The sequence below is a fragment of the Macaca fascicularis genome, chromosome 2 (genome assembly GCF_037993035.2).
Source record: "Macaca fascicularis isolate 582-1 chromosome 2, T2T-MFA8v1.1".
Classification (NCBI taxonomy): domain Eukaryota; kingdom Metazoa; phylum Chordata; class Mammalia; order Primates; family Cercopithecidae; genus Macaca; species Macaca fascicularis.
Genome location: NC_088376.1, coordinates 58703583 through 58725836, shown reverse-complemented (window position 1 = coordinate 58725836; position 22254 = coordinate 58703583). Strand labels below are relative to the sequence as shown.

Here is a 22254-nt window from a genome sequence, read left to right as displayed (position 1 = left end):
AGTGCTGAGATTACAGGCTGAGCCACTGCATCTGGCCAAGTTCTACCTTTTTGATAGAGTTCTCTTGGCCTACTCCACTGGAGCCTAAGTTCTCCCCTCCTAACCAGCACCTACTGTGTCATCCCATCTATTATGAATTGGGCTTTATTTACTTATTTATTTTTGATGTTTGTATAAACGATTTATTGAAGGGCTGAGAATATAGAGGGATTAATGTCACAGTAACACAAAACTAAAAAATTCATAGGTTAGAAATCAAAGACCAGGTGGTGGTGGCTTTTGCCAGTATTTCCAGCACTTTGAGAGGCTGAAGCAGGAGGATCCCTTGAGCCCAAGAATTTGAGACCAGCCCTGGCAACATTGTGAAACTCTGTCTCTACAAAAAAATTTTAAAAATTAGCGATGGCTCATACCTGTAATCCAGCACTTTGGGAGGCTGAAGCAGGTGGATCGCTTGAGTCCAGGAGTTTGAGACCAGCCTGGGCTACATGGTGAAACCCTGTCTCTACAAAAAATACAAAGATTAGCAAAGTGTGGTGGTGCAGGTCTGTAGTCCCAGATACTTGGGAGGCTGAGACAAGAGGATTGCTTGAACCCAGGAAGCAGAGGTTGCACTGAGTCAAGATCATGCCACTGCATTCCAGCCTGGGTAACAGAATGAGAGGTGATTTCAAAAAATAAACAAATAAACAAAAAAATTAGCTGGGCCTGATGGCATGTGCCTGTTGTCCTGGTTACTTGGGAGGCTGATATGGGAGGATTGCTTGAGCCTGGGAGGTTGAGGCTACAGTGAGCCATGATCATACCACTGCACTCCAGCCTGGGTGGCAGAGCAAAACCAGATCTCCACACCACACACACACACACACACACACACACACACACACACACACACACACAGTGGTTCACGCCTGTAATCCCAGCACTTTGGGAGGCTGAGGTGGGCAGATAACTTGAGGTCAGGAGTTCAAGGCCAGTCTGGCAAATATGGTAAAACCGCCTTTCTACTAAAAATACAAAATTAGCTGGGGGTGGTGGTGGGGGTGTGGTGGCATGCGCTGGTAATTCCAGCTACTCAGGAAGCTGAGGCAGGAGAATCACTTGAGGCAGAAGTTGTAGTGAGCCAAGATTGCACCACTGCACTCCTTCCTGGGTGACAAAGAAACTGCATCTCAAAAAAAATGAAAAATAGGCCGGGCGCGGTGGCTCAAGCCTGTAATCCCAGCACTTTGGGAGGCCGAGACGGGCGGATCACGAGGTCAGGAGATCGAGACCATCCTGGCTAACACCGTGAAACCCCGTCTCTACTAAAAATACAAAAAACTAGCCGGGCGAGGTGGCGGGCGCCTGTAGTCCCAGCTACTCCGGAGGCTGAGGCAGGAGAATGGCGTAAACCCGGGAGGCGGAGCTTGCAGTGAGCTGAGATCCGGCCACTGCACTCCAGCCCGGGCTACAGAGCAAGACTCCGTCTCAAAAAAAAAATAAAAATAAAAAAAGTAACATTTGCTTTTTCAAAAAAGTAATTTTTTTCTGGAAGATTTATTTTTAAATTCTTATTGATCACATTATATTTTAAATACTCAATGGAGAATTTGCTAGTTTAAAGGAATGGAATGACCTTTGTCAAGTAAATAATTAGGATATTAATACTTAGGTTGATAGTGTTTTATTAGATTAACGGACCATCCACTTCAAGGTTTTGGTCCCAAAAGCTTTGGTCTCAAAGACTATGGGGTTGACACAGGATTTTTTGGCTCTGCTTCCCCAGAGACCTCCACAGCTGGTGATGCCCCTGCCTGGACCTTGCTTGGCCCTGGGCTTGCCACAGGAGGTATTCTGCCCCCTTGGCCCGGTGGGCTGCACTTGGCTTGCACCCTGGTCTGGACCCTATGCTCATTTCCACTTGCCATTTAGTGGGTCATGATTCTTGTCCCACATCCAAGAATGAGGTTAGCTGACCGCTGGTGGGTGAGCAAGGCAAAGTTTTGTTGAGTGAACAAAACAACTGTCAGCAGAGAGGGTGCCTGAGTTGTGTAACCCCACCCCCAGCACCTGAAGTCAGGTAGTCCCCTGCCGGAAGACAGGCAGTTTCAAAGTGTGGCTGAGTTTGGGGCTTTTTAGGCTCAGAATGGGTGAGTGCATGCTAATTGGTTTGCGATATGCAAAAAAGGCTAAAAAAAGGGCACCACTAAAAGATGAGCATGACAGTGCAAAAACCAATTAGGGAAGGGTAGCTATATGTAAAATAGGTGAAGGGTGGGGATCAATCACAGGAAAGCGCACCAAACAAGAAAAGAGGTTGTCTATCCAGTCCATGGATTTATCTGAGACTTGTAGCTCGTTTTTCAGGCTTTAAACTGTATTTGGTTTGAAGGTCAGGTTTCACTGGGCACCTGCCCCTATCTGCCTGGGAATTTGACTGTCTCCTGCCGCTATCAGGATGTCTTACTGCAAGAGGATTGATGGTGTTGGCAACATTAAAGGGTTGGAGAGAGACCTCAGAATTTTCAGGCTTTCTGTAACTCATTATGTACTAAGATTTGATATCATTTAATCTTTGTTGTATGTACTACCTTAATCTAATTTGTGTATTTACTTATTGTAACACAAAGTTTTTGTAAAAGTATGACCATTCTACAAATACCTTATTTTTTCTTCTTCTTCTTTTTTTTTTTTTTTTTTGAGACAGTCTCACTCTATCGCCCAGGCTGGAGTGCAGTGGCGCAATCTCAGCTCACTTCAGCCTCTGCCTCCTAGATTCAAGTGATTCTCGTGCCTCAGCCTCCTGAGTAGCTGGGATTACAGGCACGCACCACCATGCCCAGCTAATTTTTGTGTTTTTTTGTTTGTTTGTTTTTGAGAGGGAGGTTCGCTCTTGTTGCCCAGGCTGGAGTGCAATGGCATGATCTCGGCTCACTGCAAACTTTGCCTCCCAAGTTCAAGCAATTCTCCTGCCTCAGCCTCCAAAGCAGCTGTAATTACAGGCTTGTGCCACCATGCCTGGCTAATTTTGTATTTTTAGTAGAGACGGGGTTTCACCATGTTGGTCAGGCTGGTCTTGAATTCCTAACCTCAGGTGATCCACCTGCCTCAGCCTCACAAAGTGCTGGGATTACAGGTGTGAGCCACCACGCCTGGCCTTAAATTTTGTATTTTTAGTAGAGATGGGGTTTTACCATGTTGGCCAGACTGATCTTGAACTCCTGACCTCAGGTGATCCGCCCTCCTCGGCCTCCCACAGGGCTGGGATTACAGGCGTGAGGCACTGCACCTGGCCTTCTTTATTTTGAGATAAGTTCTTGCCCTGTCGCCTAGGCTGGAGTGCAGGAGTGCAATTGCTTATACCTTTTGATGCTTCTCAAACTAAAATTCCAGGACACGTTTTAAGAAGCCTGTATCCTAAACACTTTTTTTTTTTTTTTTTTTGTCAAATACTATAACAGTGTTCTAGGCTATCTTCTTGAACTAAAGTATTACTTCTTTCCTGGAGAATAGATGGATTTAACTTTATATTTTCAACCATTATGTAAGAGCTTAATGTATGTTAAATGTATAATTTTTTTTAAGACACTAAGTTTTTTTTTGTCAGCTGTTATCCATTTTTGGAAAGTTATAAACTTTTTCTAAAGTAAAATCTTGTTATTAAAGTTACATTGGTTAAAATTCTTTCAAGGGTTTGGGTAAATAGGTCTTCTTCATATTATGCTTCTTAGAATATCAGTTGATAAAATCCTGTCTAGAAGTCAGTTTTGCAAAATGTATAAGCATAACAGTGTTGATGTAGATCAATATTTGTTGAGAAGGGACGACATCTTCAATAAGTGAAAAAGCAGTTTCTGTGGTTCTTTTGGTGGTAATAGCCCATATTATTAAACTGAAGGTCTATAGCTTTATGTGTGTATATGTAAAAATAAGCATGGGAGGTTGAAAAAAGAAGGTTAAATTAGTTAAATCTCACTTCCTGTTCTGAAGCTTACTGAAATGGATTTTTGAAGGCTGGGTGCGGTGGCTCATGCCTGTAATCCCAGCACTTTGGGAGGCCAAGGTGGGTGGATCACTTGAAGCCAGGGGTTTTGAGACCAGCTTGGCCAACATAACGAGACCCTGTCTCTACTAAAAATGCAACAATCAGCCGGGCATGATGGTGCATGCCTGTAATCCCAGCTACTCAGGAGGCTGAGGCACGAGAATCACTTGAACCTGGGAGGCAGAGATTGCAGTGAACCAAGATTGCGCCACCTTACTCCAACCTGGGTGACAGAGTGAGAGCCTGTTTCAAGAAAAAAAAAAGAAAAAAATAAAAGAAAGAAAGAAATGGGTTTTTGAAATTACTCTGTTATGTATACTTGTATTGTTTTAAAAGAAAACTTGAATATAGAAATAAATGGGTCTACATTTAGAGAGACTGGGTATTTATAAATAAACATAATATATTTGTTTATGTTTTGGAGGCCAAATGACTGGAATTTGCTTTTACAACATGCTGTTAAAGCTGAACTCTTTTCTACCTCACCTTTTTAGAGGAGCCACGTGGTGCTTTGCTGGTTAAGCTGGCTGGAGTAGAACTCACTGAAACTGGGAAGGCATGGTTACAAAAAGAGCTAAAACCTTCCCAATTACTATGGTTCCAACTTCTTGGAAAGGAGAATTCAGCACTCTTTTGCTATCTTTTAGTGAATAAGGTAAGCAGTGTGAAGAAACAACTAGCAATATCTTATTCTTCTTATTACTTATGTGTAAACACTTATTTAACTAGAACTTTGGATATATAATGGGACTGACTTTTTTTTTGCTTTTTTAAACTGCTACGGATAGTGATTATGCATAGAGAACTAGGTGTCTTATATACAAATTTTATTTTTGTTATATATGTAATTTATGTTTATTATAGAAAAAATAAAATTAAGAAAAAAGAAAAACTTCAAATTATTATTTTTTATTATTATTATTTATTTATTTATTTTTAGATGGAGTCTCGCCCTGTTGCCGGGCTGCAGTGCAGTGGCACGATCTTGGCTCACTGTAACCTCCACCTCCCACGGGTTCAAGTGATTCTCCTGCCTCAGCCTCCCGAGTAGTTGGGACTACAGGGGCCCGCCACCATGCCCAGCTAATTTTTGTATTTTTAGTGGAGATGGGGTTTCACCATGCTGACCAGGATGGTCTTAATATCTTGACCTTGTGATCCACCCACCTCGGCCTCCCAAAGTGCTGGGATTACAGGCATGAGCCACTGCGCCTGGCCTATTATTTATTATTATTATTTTTTGAAACAGAGTCTCACTCTGTTGCCCAGGCTGGAGTGCAGTGTCATGATCTTGGTTCACTGCAACCTCTACCTCCCAGGTTTAAGCAATTCTGCTGCCTCAGCCTCCCGAGTAGCTGGGACTAGAGGTGCACACCACTACGCCTGGCTAATTTTTTGTATTTTTAAGTAGAATGAAGTTTCGCCATGTTGGCCAGGCGCGTCTCGAACTCCTGACCTCAGGTGATCCGCCTGCTTTAGCCTCCCAAAGTGCTGGCAATATAGGCATGAGCCACCATGGCCATAAGCTTCAAATTATTAATGACTCTGGGCATTGCTAATTTAGGAAGTATCATTATATGTTTGTTTATGTATGGGTATATTACATCATGCTTGTTACTATAAACCACTTGTTGAGTGAGGCTTGTCAGCTGGAAACTACAAACAGCCAGGGTGTTTCCTGAGCGTTTGCTTAGTCTGGTCTAATATGTTGTTGATAGGTCTGTCTAAGTGTATAAATCTTTGAACCATAAAGTTGAACATTCTTAGGTACTAGTTCTGATCAGTGATGAGTCATTTAAAGATATTGCCTCAGAGTTTTCTTACCTTTATAATTGGCCATAGCCATTATAAAACTGGAAATGACAGTTTCATCTTTGTTGCTGAATCACTGTCCCGAATCCCTGGATGTGTCTTACTCCAGATTTTTTTGGTGGGCCATCAGATAGGTTTTTATACCTTGATCACTTCTATGATATTCAGCTCTTAAAATTATAATTATGAGCTGGGTACAGTCACTTGTGCCTGTAATCCCAGCAACTCAGGAGGCTGAGGTGGGAGGAATGCTTCAGCCTACACAGTCGAGACTGCAGTGAGCTATGATCGCGCCACTATACTTCAACCTGGGCGACAGAGACAGACCCCTTCTTTTAAATAAAATAAGATGATTAGAATTTTGACCATTTTAATTCTTAAAAGCTTTTTGAATTATTAATAGAAAGCTTAATGAAATTCCTTAATTTTTGCATGTCCAGATGATATTCAGTACTTTCAAAATAAGAATTATCTAAAACTAATTAATTGAAATATCTTATATTTTAAAAGTAAGTTTAAAAGTAAGTTAATAAAGGCTGGGCATGGTGACTCATGCCTGTAATCTCAGCACTTTGGGAGGCTGAGGCCGGCAGTATACTTGAGGTGAGGAGTTCGAGACCACCCTGGCCAACTTGGTGAAACCCTGTCACTACTAAAAATACAAAAATTAGCTAGGCATGGTGCTGGGTGCCTGGAATCCCAGCTACTCAGGAGGCTGAGGCAAGAGAATCGCTTGAACCCTGGAGGCGGAGGTTACAGTGAGCCGAGATTGTGCCACTGCACTCCAGCCTGGGTGACAGAGTGAGACTCCGCTTCAAAAAAAACAAAAACAAAAACAAAAAAAAGTAAGTTAATAATACAAAGTTGCCGGGCGCGGTGGCTCAAGCCTGTAATCCCAGCACTTTGGGAGGCCGAGGCGGGCGGATCACAAGGTCAGGAGATCGAGACCACAGTGAAACCCCGTCTCTACTAAAAATACAAAAAATTAGCCGGGCGCGGTGGCGGGCGCCTGTAGTCCCAGCTACTCAGGAGGCTGAGGCAGGAAAATGGCGGGAACCCGGGAGGCGGAGCTTGCAGTGAGCCGAGATCGCGCCACTGCACTCCAGCCTGGGCAACAGCGTGAGACTCCGTCTCAAAAAAAAAAAAAAAAAAAAAAAAATAATACAAAGTTGTATAAAACATCCCAAAGGCCTTACAAAAATATTAGCTTTTAAATTAAAGAGTATAATTACCAAAAAAAGGAGATAATTATGATGATGATAAAGATAGCAATGATGTATATTTTGAGGGTCAACATGTGCCAGACGCTGAGCTAAGGTGCCATGCTTATATTATGTCACTTATCTTCAAAACCACTCTACAGGGTTGTTGTTTTTATTCCCACTTTCAGGTGAGACTTTTAGGGAAACTGATTGTCTTGATCAGGGTAACCCAGAAGAAGAGCCTGTATTCAAACCCAACTCTTCCTGGCTCCTGAGCCTACATTTCATCTTATAAGCATATCTCTATTTTATCTCGCTTCCTAGTTGACCAAACTACGCTATACACATAGAGTGATAATTTACTTCTCCTGTTTGAATTTTGCTAATGTGTGAGGTGGACTTTTAATTATTCTGAGTTTGGTTCAAGGGAATGAGCTTATAAGATTTGAAAGATTTAGAAAAATATAATTGCTTTATAACTGTTATCATGTACTAAAAATTTCTGAATTTGAAGGAACAGAATTTTATTAACCCTTTGTTAAGATTAAAATCCCACAAGGATTGTAGAAGTATCTAGGCAGGATGTCCTTTTATTTATTTATTTATTTTCCCGAGATGGAGCCTTGCTCTGTCACCCAGGCTGGAGTGCAATGGCGCGATCTCGGCTCACTGCAATCTCCGCCTCCCGCGTTCAAGCAATTCTCCTGCCTCAGCCTCCTGAGTGGCTGGGATTACAGGCGCCTGCCACCACACCCGGCTAATTTTTGTGTTTTATTAGTAGAGGCAGAGTTTCACCTTGTTGGCCAGGCTGGTCTCGAACTCCTGACCTCGTGATCCGCCTGCCTCGGCCTCCCAAAGTGTTGAGATTAACAGGCATGAGCCACTGCGCCCCGCCAGGATCTCCTTTATACAGTAAATTAATGAAAAAAAAAATCCCATTTATCCAGTTTCATTAGGAGGTGAGGTATTCCATGAATGAAATTTCCTGTAGGATGAAGACTCAATGGCCCAAACTATTTTTATAATTTTAATTTAATAATTTTGAGGGAGGTCTTTTAAAATTGTATTTACTTGCCAGTGCTGTCCAAAACACTGGAATTCTGAACCTCATTTAACAGTTCAGTGATGATTCAGTTCATTTTGCATTTGACCACTACTTTCAGTTTAGTTTCTCTTCGTCTCTTAGTTTCTTTTGCTGGTCCTGCTGTCACTCTGCCTATCTTGTGCATCCCACCTCCCCTCCATAGAACCACCGATAGACCAAAAACACATTTTTCGTACTTTATTGCTTCCTCACCACTTTGGGTGAGGAGAACAGTGAGTCTGTGGAGAATTCCATGGTATAAAAGAGTTAACTGATTTTGAGAAAGGGTCTCTTCTAGTAATAAAAATCCTTGGATTTAGCAAGAGCTGTTTTGGGGGAGCCTTGGGGACCATTTTTGCCTTTTCTTTGGAGGACTAAAATTGTTGAATGACTGATTTTTAAGGTAAATAAGATGTGATGGGTTTAACAACAATTATCTTAAATAATTGGTTTGTATTATTTTTAAATTCAAGGGTGGATATTTCAGCGTGAATCTGAATGAAGAAATTTTGAGAAGAGGTCTTGGCAAAACTGTTCTTGTTAAAGGGCTTAAATATGATTCTAAAATCTATTGGAGAGTTCACAGAAACTTACTTAAAGCTGAATTAACAGCCTTAAAAAAAGGAGAAGGAATATGGAAGGAAGACTCTGAAAAAGAAAGTTATTTGGAAAAATTAAAAGATTCCTGGAGAATATGGAAAAAGGACAGTTTTCTAAAAACAACAGGATCAGATTTCAACTTGAAAAAAGAAAGTTATTATGACAAACTTAGAAGGACTTATGAAATATGGAAAGACAACATGAACAACTACTCCTTAATACTGAAGTTCAAAGAACTTATAAGTCGCATACACTTTCGTAGAAAAGGGTGAAACAGTCAAGAGATCTAGAGGTAACCTTCTCCAAAGAGTAAATATGTAAATAATGGACATTTTTGACTCAAAATGGGAGTTTTGCCAAATGATCAAAGTGTTAGTCTAATGGTATTTAAATATTAAAAAGAGATGATTATTATAATGTCAGAATTAATTTAAACAAATTATAATTAATTAATATGATTTTAGGAAAGATGAAATACTTCATGAGAAGTTACCAGGCTGAATGATTTATATATATAGCGCTACTGTGTGAAGAGAAAGTTTAACTCTTCACCACTATGTTGTTTTTAGTTATTTTGGGCAGCTATATTGAATTTTTTGTTTCTTTGTTTTGACACGAGGTTTCGCTCTTGTTTCCCAGGCTGGAGTGCAGTGGCGTGATCTCAGCTCACTGCAACCTCCTGTTTCCTGGGTTCAAGTGATTCTCCTGCCTCAGCCTCCCAAGTAGCGGGGATTACAGGCATGCGCCACCATGCCCAGCTAATTTTGTATTTTTAGTAGAGACGGGGTTTCTCCATGTTGGTCAGGCTGGTCTCGAACTCCCGACCTCAGATGATCTGCCCACCTCGGCCTCCCAAAGGGCTAGGATTACAGGCGTGAGCTACCCAGCCCAGCTTTTTTTGTTTTAACACGGAGTTTTGCTCTTGTCACCCAGGCTGCAGTGCAGTGGCGTGATCTTGGCTCACTGCAACCTCTGCCTCCTGGGTTCAAGTGATTCTTCTGCCTCAGCCACCCAAGTACCTGGGACTACAGGAGCTCATCATGAAGGCTGGCTAATTTTTGTACTGCCATATTGAATTTTTGTTTAAAGAAGATACATGTTTATTTTTCCAGTTTTATTACCTTTCACTATAATAAAGGAATTCATTATGCTTTATGTGCAAAGTAGCTTTTTTCTCCTAACTGCTTTCTAATTGCTTGTGAATTTGGAGGCAGGGTCTCTTAGATCATTCCTTGTAATAAAGAATGGCTAATTTCTAACTGTTGTTAGATGAGGGGGCTAATCCAGAGGACAAAAACAATGTACTAGCTGGGCATGGTGGCTCAAGCCTGTAATCCCAGCACTTTGGGAGGCTGAGGTGGACGGATCACTTGAGGTCAGGAGTTCGAGACCAACGACCAGCCTGGCTAATATGGTGAAACCCCCGTCTCTACTAAAAATACAAAATTAGCCAGATGTGGTGGCTCACACCTGTAATCTCACGTACTTGGGAGGCTGAGGCAGGAGAATCGCTTCAACCTGGGAGGTAGAGGTTGCAGTGAGCCCAGATCACACCACTGCACTCCTGCCTGGGTGACAGAGCGAGACTCCGTTTCAAAAACAAAACAAACAAAAAAACAATGTACTGAGGATGGCAGCACAGAGGATAGAAAAAACTGAGATGCCTGACATTGTTGAGTCCTTGACGTAGCCAATACTTGAACTGCCCTGCTTCCCAATTTCTTGTTATTTGAGATAGCAATTAAAAAACTTGCTGATAAAATCATCTTGACAGTGTAAGCTTCTTTTTTTTTTTTTTTTTTTTTTTTGAGACGGAGTCTCGCTCTGTCGCCCAGGCTGGAGTGCAGTGGCCGGATCTCGGCTCACTGCAAGCTCCGCCTCCCGGGTTTACGCCATTCTCCAGCCTCAGCCTCCTGAGTAGCTGGGACTACAGGCGCCTGCCACCTCGCCCGGCTGGTTTTTTGTATTTTTTAGTAGAGACGGGGTTTCACCGTGTTCGCCAGGATGGTCTCGATTTCCTGACCTCGTGATCCGCCCCTCTCGGCCTCCCAAAGTGCTGGGATTACAGGCTTGAGCCACCGCGCCCGGCCGACAGTGTAAGCTTCTTTCGCCAGGCCAGCAATAATGCACTCACATCCACAAAGTCTATACAAATTTTTTTTTTTTAATGGTTTATGATACCAAGAAAATTCAGACTTATCATCTAGTCCAGATAGTTGACTCCTGTTAGAATTAATAGCACAGAATGAGAAGTATACTGCTGCTGCTGCCTGACTCCTTTTTTTTTTTTTTGAGGTGGAGTCTTGCCCTGTCGCCAGACTGGAGTGCAGGGTTCACTGCAACCTCTGCCTTCCCAAGTTCAAGCAATTCTCCTGCCTCAGCCTCCCGAGTAGCTGGGACTACAGGCACACGCCACCACGCCCAGCTAATTTTTACATTTTTATTAGAGATAGGGTTTCGCCATGTTGGCCAGGATGGTCTCGATCTCTTGACCTCGTGATCCGCCGGCCTCAGCCTCCCAAAGTGCTGGGATTACAGGTGTGAGCCACTGCGCCCGACCCTGACTCCTTCTTAGAACATAAGAAAATGGATTCTGCATCCTTTAGAAATTAAACATTCATTTTCAATGAGGTCCCAAATGTTCCAAAGATTTTATGTGTGAATGTGTTTTATTTCATGACCTTTCTTTGGGATAGGATAGGAAGTCACATCCTAGTTTTTATTTCCTGGTTTCTATGCCTCAATAGCTTTTTGTTTTAAGGGGATGTTTTATTTTTATTTACAGGGAAGTTAACCGAGTATATTTAAACTAGTTTTGTGGCAAGCTCTTGAGCCTTTTTCTTTTCCAACTTGACATTGTGAATTACAGAATTTGGACCTAAGTAATTGTCTTCTAGTGATGTCAGATTGTATCATAGTTATCACTGTAGTTAGTTCTGATGGCCTCTACCAGCTCAGCCAGCATACAACTATCTTTCCAGTTAAGCCGTATGAAAGTGAGACTGATGTAGGTCATCCTGTGACTTGATCTAACCTTTCCCTTGATGATGTAGTAGGGAACCCTGATTTTATGAACAAGATGAGCAATGAGAAATGCAGATCAAGGGGTCTCCTCTCATGTGCAGTCACTGTTGCTGTCTATTCTTGTTCTCCACTTAGACGGTGGCAGTATTCATACTTACGTGAAAATCATATGGTTCTTGGGTGGAGAATTTCCATTGACTGGCAGCTTTTTTCTGGGCCTGCATTCACTTTTTCAGCCTGTCTCTGGTCAGTATCATAGAGCAGCTTGTTGGATAACCCAAGCATAAGCTGAACCGGGTAATTTTAGAAAAGCTAGATCTTTTGTCACTGGGATGGTTATTTTTTTTTTTATTTATTTATTTTTTGAGATGGAGTCTCGCTCTGTCGCCCAGGCTGGAGTGCAGTGGCGCGATCTCGGCTCACTGCAAGCTCCGCCTCCCGGGTTCACGCCATTCTCCTGCCTCAGCCTCCCGAGTAGCTGGGACTACAGGCGCCCACAACCGCGCCCGGCTAATTTTTTGTATTTTTTTAGTAGAGACGGGGTTTCACCGTGGTCTCGATCTCCTGACCTTGTGATCCGCCCGCCTCGGCCTCCCAAAGTGCTGGGATTACAGGCGTGAGCCACCGCGCCTGGCCATCACTGGGATGGTTATAACAGGGCCATCTGAAAAAGTAAAAAGTCCCTATTAGGCTGGATATCAGACCAAAGCCCATACTCTTTGCCTTTCTTACATAGAGGATTTACTACTTTTTGGTCTTGTTGGGGCTCAGAACATGACACCCCAAAATGTGGCACCTTGGCATACTGAGTATTTTAAGTTGAAGGAAATTGAGAACACTGCAGAAGCAGGAAGGTCACTCTCTGACCTTCTGCCACCTTTCTTTCCTGAAGCAGGCCATAAAATAATTATCTGACCTGCCTCTCTTGAAAGTAGGTCAGAAGACCCTTATATCAGAGGGAGTCTTCTCTATCCCCAGAGGCCAAGAAAAATCTGATCAAATCGGCCTTATTCCCCCAAGTTTATTTATTTTTGTTTTCGAGATGGGGTATTGCTCTGTCACCCAGGCTGGAGTGCAATGGCGTGATCTTGGCTTATTGCAACCTCTGCCTCCTGGATTCAAGCGATTCTCCTGCCTCAGCCTCCCAAATAACTGGGATTACAGGCGTGTACCACCACACCTGGCTAATTTTTGTATTTTTAGTAGAGACAGGATTTTGCCATGTTGGCCAGGCTGGTCTCGAACTCCTAATCTCAGGTGATCCACCTGCCTCTGCCTCCCAAAGTCCTGGGATTACAGCTGTGAGCCACTGTGCCCAGCCAGCTCCCCCGAGTTTGATACCATTAGGTCGTACCCATTTGTCCTCTGCATGATCGTCCATAAATATACATAGTTTTCCCTGGGTTTTTGAGTCTTCATTTCTGATGGCTCTTATGTCATATAAAATTTATATTAAATAAATTTTTATAGGTTTTTCTCTTGTTAATCTGTCTTTTATGAGGGATGTCAGTCTGAATCTTGCAATGAGTGAGGAAAAGATACTATGATTTTCCCCTACAATCTTGTCTTTAAAAAAACAGGATCCATGGCCACTCTGTTTTCCTTTCGGCCTTCTTTTCTTTTGGTACTTTGGGTACCTAGACTTCCTTGCTTTTAAAATATTTTTCTATCAAATGAATTTGGTTCTTTGTTTCTAAAGGATTGGATTTTTTGGTTCTTTTCAGTCTCTTCTTAATTTACGTTTCCTTTTTTGGGGTTTTTCATTTTCTATTCATACTTTTTCTTTTTTTTTCTTTTTTTTTTTTGAGATGGAGTCTTGCTCTGTTGCCCAGACTGGAGTGCAGTGGCACAATCTCGGATCACTGCAACCCCCGCCTCCTGGGTTCACTCCATTCTCCTGCCTCAGCCTCCTGAGTAGCTGGGACTATAGGCGCTCGCCACTACGCCCGGCTAATTTTTTGTATTCTTTAGTAGAGACAGGGTTTCACTGTGTTAGCCAGGATGGTCTCGATTTCCTGACCTCATGATCCACCCACCTCAGCCTCCCAAAGTGCTGGCATGAGCCACCGCGCTCGGCATACTTTTTCTTTTTTTCTTGAGGTGGAGTCTCACTCTGTCACCCATGCAGGAGTGCAGTGGCATGATCTCGGCTCACTGCAACCTCCATCTCCTCGGTTCAAGTGATTCTCCTGCCTCAACTTCCTGAGCAGCTGGGATTACAGGTGTGTGCCACCACACCTGGCTAATATTTTTATTTTTAGCAGAGATGGGGTTTCGCCATGTTGGCCAGGCTGGTCTTGAACTCCTAATCTCAGGCAATCTGCCCACCTCAGCCTCCCAAAATGCTGTGATTACAGGCATGAGCCACTGTGCCTAGCCGGAAACACATGTACTCTTCCACTAAGTGATGGGAATGTCAGCTCTTATCCAGGCACTTCCTCTCTCTTGCCTCACTTCTCAAATCATGCCTCTTTCTTCTTGTCTCAGAAAAATGAAATGCTGGCAGGTCCAGTAGCTTAGCAAATTTCAGGAGAGACAATCATGATTTCCCAGGATAGCGGGATATGTAATACCCTCAGCCTTGTAAAAAGAGAAGGGAAGTGTTAATGTCAAATCTCCTCCCCCATTTGAATGGGAAAGGGAAAGGATGGTTGCTGCTCTGTAGACTCTAACTTTTCCACTCCTCCTTACTCCCAGACCTCTTCTCTTAGCTGGTACTTGTGAAACCTAAATCAGCTTGACTTCTCCCACTACTGGGAAGTCTGGGGATACTGCTGCCTGAAATACCGTCTTCTTAAAACTTGACTCAAAGGAAAATTAGAGCCATGGATCCCAACAGTGCTGCTGTTATGCCTGCTATATCTGGTAACTCCTGGAGTCCGGTAGAGATCCCAGTCAGTACCTCACACCAACCTAATATGCTTGCAAACCTGCTTTTAGAGAATTAACTGCACCGGGCACGGTGGCTCATGCCTGTAATCCCAGCACTTTGGGAGGCCGAGGCAGGCAGATCACTTGAGGCTAGGAGTTCGAGACCAGCCTCGCCAACATGGTAAAACCCTGTCTCTAATAAAAATACAAAAATTAGCCAGGTGTGGTGGCAGGTGCCTGTAGTCCCAGCTACTCGGAAGGCTGAGGCAGAGAATTGCTTAAACCCAGGAGGCGGAGGTGGCAATGAGCTGAGATCGTGCCACTGCACTCCAGCCTGGGTGACGGAGCAAGACTCCATCTCAAAAAAAGAATCAACTGCACTTGAGGCAGGCAGATAATGTTATGCAAGAGTTTTATCTTCTTCTGAATTGCTCCAGCATCATTTGGCTCCTCAACAACGTAAGGACTGCATCTTTGAGCTATAAGACCCTCCCTTGGGTAATTAAACTCTATGTGCTGTCAAGGGGCATGTTGTTGACACAGTTTGTCCCCAGTCCAGTGTTACATGTGCTAGCTACCATTTGTTAAAGTAGGCAGATAGCCAGAAATGAGCAGACAAGGGAGCTCCTCTGAGAAAAGTCCTGGAGATGCTGCCCACTAATAATCAGCACTGCCCACTCACAGTCAGCAAAAACAAAACAAAACAACAAAAAAACAAAACCCAGTGGCTACACTGGCTACTTCTGGCCTTATGGTTGGTCTCCTGCATTCCTAAAGGGTACGTATAAGGCCCAAGCCACAGATACCATGGTAGAAACTTTCCCTGCTGATGAGCATGTGCACTTCTCCAAAAATTCACCCTAGAGTAGCCTTTTGCTCATTATAATAGTAAAAAACACTCCCCTGGGTGGAGATTTTAAATGCTAATGAGACATGTGACATGTGTACTGGCATGTACAACCACAGAGCGTGCACGCCCAAAGAGACTTCCTGAAACATCTTGCGAGTAATATTCCCCTCACGCCCCTTTCTGAATAATCATGTAATATTCTCATAAAGAGAATCCTCCAGCACTAGCTGCTGCTGGCTTTTTTTTTGAGACAGAGTCTTGCCTCTGTCGCTCAGGCTGGAGTGCGGTGGTGCGATCTTGGTTCCCTGCAAACTCTGCCTGCTGGGTTCAAGTGATTCTCCTGCATCAGCCTCCCGAGTACCTGGGACCACAGGCACACACCATCACACCTAGCTACATTTTTGCATTTTTAGTAGAGACAGGGTTTCACCATGTTTGCCAGGCTGGTGTTGAACTCCTGACCTCAAGTGATCCACCTGCCTTGGCCTCCTAAAGTGCTGGGATTACAGGTATAAGCCACCGCACCTGGCCTGCTGCTGGTTTCTTATTTCACCATGTACTGTCTCTTTACTTAAATGTTACTACTACTGTTTTTCCAGCTGGAGCAACCTAGAGCTGTTTTTCACTCCTCTCTAGGAATGTACTTTATCTTCCTTCAATAAACTCTGCTACTTAACCCTTGCTGTGCATCTCTTGGCTGAATTATTTCTTCCAAGTTAGACTAGAACTGAGAATTCCTGCACCTCCTGATAACACATTGACATAAAGAGGCTATGTGGTTCAAGAAGCCAAGAAACAGCAGTGTTCTAGACGTTCAGGGTACCAACAGAAACAGTATTGCTTAGCCGTCATTAAAAGATATGACAGGGCTAGGCGCAGTGGCTCACGCCTGTAATCGCAGCACTTTGGGAGGCCGAGGTGGGCAGATCACTTGAGGTCAGGAGTTCCAGACCAGCCTGGCCAACATGATGAAACCCCATATCTACTAAAAATAAAAAAATTAACTGGGCGTGGTGGTGGGCGCCTGTAGTCCCAGCTACTCCAGAGGCTGAGGCAGAAGAATTGCTTGAACCCAGGAGGCAGAGGTTGCCGTGAGCTGAGATTGCACCACTGCTCTCCAGCCTGGTGACAGAGTGAGACTCCTTCTCAAAAAAGAAAAAAGAAATGACAGCTATACTAAGGGAGTGGCTACACTGCTGGGATAGTTGAGGAGGAGCTGGTTTCCTAGGAGATGCTTCTTAATGATATGGAGCTTCTCTAAAGTCACTACCAAGGCAGCTATTTCTTTTTCTTTTCTTTTTCTTTTTCTTTTTTTTTTGAGATGGAGTTTCACTCTTGTTGTCCAGGCTGGAGTGCAATGGCACGATCTCAGCTCACCTCAACCTCTGCCTCCCGGGTTCAAGCAATTCTCCTGCCTCAGCCTCCCGAGTAGCTGGGATTACAGGCATGTGCCACCATGCCCAGCTAATTTGGTATTTTTAGTTTCAGAGAAGGGGTTTCTTCATGTTGGTCAGGCTGGTCTCTAACTCCGAACCTCAGGTGATCCACCTACCTTGGCTTCCCGAAGTCCTGGGATTACAGGCATAAGCCACTGCACCCAGCCACCGAGGCAGCTATTTCTATGAAGGCAAATCACAGGGAGAAAGTGATACAAATTTATTAATATGAAAAGGCTGAAGAAAATAAAAAACTCAAGATTAATATTAAAATGGTTAAGGCCAGGCGCAGTGGCTCATGCCTGTAATCCTAACACTTTGGGAGGTCAAGGTGGGTGGATCACCTGAGGTCAGGAGTTTGAGACCACCCTGACCAACATGGTGAAACTCTGTCTCTACTAAAAATATAAAAATTAGCCAGATGTGGTAGCGGGCACCTGTAATCCCAGCTACTCAGGAAACTGAGGCAGGAAAATCGCTTGAACTGGGGAGGTGGAGGTTGTAGTGAGCCGAAATTGTGCCACTGTACTCCAGCCTGGGTGAAAGGGTAAGACTCTGTTTAAAAACAACTAAACAAATAAAAAATTAAAATTTTTTGTTTTAAAATTTTAAAACACCTGCCAGGCGAGGTGGTTCACCGCTATAATCCCAGCACTCTGGGAGGCTGAGGTGGGCAGATCACCTAAGGTCAGGAGTTCGAGACAAGCCTGGCCAACATGGCAAAACCTTGTCTCTACTAAAAATACAAAAATGACCCGGGCGTGGTGGTGGGCACCTGCAATCCCAATTACTCGTGAGGCTGAGACAGGAGAATTGCTTGAACCTGGGAGGCGGGGGTTGCAGTGAGCTGATTGTTGTGCCACTGCACTCCAGCCTGGGCGAGACTTTGTGTTAAAAAAATAAAATAAAATAGGTTAAGAACAGAAATTTAACAGTAAAATAGTAAAAATGCTTTTTAAATGAACAAACTATACTTTCTTTTTCAAGGTGGCAATTTGAACTCATTCTTTTAACTTGCATTCCTCCCATTAAAATTACATCAAACTATTAAATATTATAATTTGAAAATGATATTAATGATGGAAAATCAGGAAAGGTATCATTAATTAGCTAGATATTTTAATATTTTGCAAATTATGATGAGGTGGTATTGTACTGAGATACTGATGACTTGAGTTCATTATTATACTTAAAGAAAAAAGGTAGGCTTTATCTAGTAAGTAAGTGGGTAGGATTACCCAATTACAATCCAAAAAGCCCATCCCCTTGTTTGGGATCTCTGAGAGTTACTCCCTTTTGGTCAGGTCTAGAGATAGTTCCTCATGGTCTGGAAGCCTTAGTTCAAATGTCAATGCATCCACTATATAATGCGAGGGAAAACAGAATTCAGTGGTCCACAACTATGTCTTGTCCTGCCGGAGAGGAATAATGATAGCTCCTGGTTCTAGTTGTGTGTGTTTCTTGGTCATATCATCTGGGTGCCTCAGTTCTGTTCTCTGTAAGATCATCCTTATCCTCCATGACCTCTTCAAAAATAGCCATTGGAGGCCGGGCGTGGTGGCTCACGCCTGTAATCCCAGCACTTTGGGAGGCTGAGGTGGGCGGATCACAAGGTCAGGAGATCGAGACCATCCTGGCTAACATGGTGAAACCCTGTCTCTACTGAAAATACAAAAAATTAGCTGGGAGTGGTGGTGGGCACCTGTAGTCCCAGCTACTCTGGAGGCTGAGGCAGGAGAATGGCATGAACCCGGGAGGCAGAGCTTGCAGTAAGCCGAGATCGTGCCACTGCACTCCAGCCTGGGCAACAGAGTCAGACTCTGTCTCAAAAAAAAAAAAAAAAAAAAAAAAAAAGCTATTGGAGCAGATCCACCTTTTGAGATCTGGACACCTCTTTCTATTGATCTGGGTTGAGAAGCCCAGGGATGGCTAAAGGGTTGAGAATCACAGGACTTTATTCTTCCAGAGACTTAATCTTATATGGTTATGAGATTTACCAATTTACTAGGCAGGATGGAGGTCTTTGGGGATCTTTTGATCTCACTTGGTTCTGTTCTGAGTATTACTGCTTTGCTTCTTGTTCATTTTTAATGAACACATTGGAACATTGTTTTTCTTTTTTTTTGAGACAGGGTCTTGCTCTGTTGCCCAAGCTGGAGTACAGTGGCATGATCTCAATGCACTGCAACCTCTGCCTCCAGGGCTCAAGTGATCCTCCCACCTCAGCCTCCTGAATAGGTGAGACTACAGGTGCGCACCAGCACCACTATGTCCAGCTAATTTTTTTGTGTTTTTTGTAGACACGGGTTTCACCATGTTGTCCAGGCTGAATTTGAACTCTTGGGCTTGAGTGATCTGCTGGCCTTGGCCTCCTAAAATGTTGGGATTACAGGGTGAGCTACCCTACCTGGCCAACCACTGTTTTTCTTTCTTTTCTTTTTTTTTTTTTGAGACAGAAATAAGGTTTTTAAAAAATTGAGGCATTAGGATCATTACTTCTATTTTCTGCTTCATTTTGGTTATCAAAACACTTTATTTCTGTGTAACTAGCAATGAAATTGAGGAATTAGCACCCTCTTCTGTTCTGCAGCACTGTACATGTATCTATTTTAGCACTCGTTATTTATATTGTAAATATTTATTTACATGCCTCTCTAGTCCAAGGTACAGTAGACTTTATAATTCAAGTACAATTTTGGATCATTTCTGCTCCTTCCACAGCAGGATTTGGCCCTATTTCTTGCTCATATAGGGAACTCCGTAAATATTTGTTAAATAAATGAATGAAAGAATAAATGAGTGGACCATCACAGTGTTGCCTTGTCATTTTGACCAGGACCTTTTTTTTTTTTAGTCAGAATTTCCCCCATGCATCCCATGAGCCTACACCATGAAGATTAATTTGCTGAAGTGATCTGAGAGAACATTTTGTAAACTTGTCAAGTTTGAAAAGGGAGACATTTATTTTGGACAAAGCAAGCCATCTTAATATGTAGCTAGTTTAATTATGCAAATAAGTGAAACAAAAACTAAATACAAATTTTAAGGTGTAGTTTTTCCTTTTGCTCTGTTTATACAGAAAAATCTAACCATTTGTTTTCTGCTTAAAAATAAACAGATGTTAGTAAAAGAGACTGCACACCCCACTAGAATTCCAAATGGTAGGGAAGAAGAGTTTTCCTTGTGGTGTAAATTGCCTCCCCCCTCCAACGCCCCCATCTTTCAAAACTTTAGAATTTGTACTGTAACTCTTTCACCAGTGTCTTTCCTCATTTTCTCTCTACAATTCAGTTTGCTTGTCTTTCTAAGCATTTGTTCAATGTCTATAAAAATGGTACTTCAGATTCTTTTAATTATATTGTTAAATTCTACAGAATCTTTTAATGATAGTATTGGAGGGGGAGCCCAGTATATTCCATGAGGGAAATCTGTAGCGTCAAAGTTTCAGTATTACTTCTAAGGCTGAATAAAGAAACTTCAATTAAAGGTCTGTCTTGGTGAGCAAGCCTTGACCATCTTGAAAGTTGCAGATATTGGCTCTGTGGGAGGTCTTTCTGGAAACAATATGCACAGAGCTGAGTTGTGAAGCTCTTAGGAAGGAGGAAAAGGGGGCACTTCCTTCTCTGACACTATTGTTTCCTCCAACTACTTCGTTCCCCTTCCCACCGCAGGAGAAATAAACAATCAAACACGTTGGAGAAGAACAGAAAATGGGGAAAGTTCACTTTAGCACACTTACTGCCTTTTAAAAAGTGTTCACCTTATCTTGAGAACTAAAATCTCCCGAGAAGTATAACTGAGGTTAAGAAAATCTTAGTTGAATAAAATTAACTTAGGCGCAGCTATGCTACTTTACCTTCACCCAGCATTCACAGGATGAAGTATTTTGCCAAGGTAGTGAAGTGGGGACCTAGTATTTAGAATTCTGATATGTAGTCCAGGCTCATTCCTAAGTTTAACAATTTAAATCATGTTTTCTCCTTATTTGTATGGTGAAATGTGCATTTGCTTATAATATTTTTGACCTTTCCAGATAAAATGGGAAAATAGTTATTTAGGCTTGTTATAGAAAAAATATAAATAGCTGCCATTTAAAAATAAATCATTAAAAAAAGTTATAGTCTGTTGGTAAATGAAGAATCAGAGTTTAGCCTTAAAAAGTTATTTTCCAGCAGAACACCTGTAGTTCCAGCTACTCAGGAAGCTGAGGCAGGAGGATCCCTTGAGCCCAGCAGTTAGAGCAGTTAAGAGTCCAGCCTGGGCAACATAGTGAGACCCCAGTCTCTAAAAAAACATTATTTAAAAAAAAGACATTATTTTCGGTTGGATGCTCATGCCTGTAATCCTAGTACTTTGGAAGGCCAAGGCGGTTGGATCACCTGAGGTCAGGAGTTTGAGACCAGCCTGACCAACATGGCGAAACCTCGTCTCTACTAAAAAACACAAAAATTAGCTGGGCATGGTGGCGGGTGCCTGTAATCCCAGCTACTCTGGAGGCTGAGGCAGGAGAATCGCTTGAGCCTGGGAGGCAGAGATTGCAGTGAACTGAGATCACGCCACTGTACTCCAGTCTGGGCGACAGAGCAAGACTTTGTCTCAAAAAACAAAACAAAACAAAAAAACATTATTTTCCTCTGTATGCCAAAACATTTCCATTTGTAGACTTCATTCATATTTAAAAACTTTCAGCCGGGCACAGTGGCTCAGGCCTGTAATCCCAGCACTTTGGGAGGTCGAGGTGAGCACATCACCTGAGGTCAGGAGTTCACCTGGCCAACATGGCGAAACCCCATTTCTACTAAAAATACAAAATTAGCCAGGCATGGTGGCGCCTGCCTGTAATCCCAGCTACTTGGGAGGCTGAGGCAGGAGAATCACTTGAACCCAGGAGGGCGAGGTTGCAGTGAGCTGAGATCGTGCAACTGCACTCCAGCCTCGGCAACGAGAGTGAAACTCCATCACACACACACACACAAAATAATAAGTAAATAAATAAAAAGTTTAAATAGGTTTCAAATATTAACAGTAAAGACATATTTGAGAACTCATTTTGTACCAGGCATTTTGCTAAGGGCTTTGCATGCACTGGTCTTATATAATTTACCATAAGAGGCATGTATTTCTTTCAGTAACCAACATCATAGTACTGCAAAAATGTGTTAGTTTATGAATTCAGGTATTTCAGCGAATCTCCATATTCCTGGATAAAGTTGCCAAAATATTAATAATTGTTGAAACACAGTGACTAGTACATAGGGTTTTACTATACTATTCTACTTTTGTGTATGTATAAACACTTCCATGATAAAAAGTGAAAAACACAAAAGAAAACAATCCTTTCAGAGATC

General features: G+C 42.7%; 1 protein-coding gene across 13 annotated transcripts in view; it reads left to right on the top strand.

Moving 5' to 3' along the window:
• The window catches only part of C2H3orf33 (chromosome 2 C3orf33 homolog), a 58645-nt gene that overhangs the window by 33460 nt on the left and 2931 nt on the right, over nt 1-22254 (top strand). For 5 of the 13 annotated variants that reach the window (XM_045386742.3, XM_045386740.3, XM_074031296.1 and 2 more), the window contains 2 exons: nt 4522-4682; nt 8599-9880. In XM_045386742.3, the coding sequence (XP_045242677.2) occupies nt 4522-4682; nt 8599-8997 (560 nt within the window). In that variant the 3' untranslated portion in view covers nt 8998-9880. Of the gene's footprint in view, nt 1-4521; nt 4683-8598; nt 9881-19038; nt 19717-22254 lie in introns of those variants that run through there. The other 8 variants (XM_045386741.3, XM_074031298.1, XM_074031302.1 and 5 more) reach the window with 6 other exon arrangements.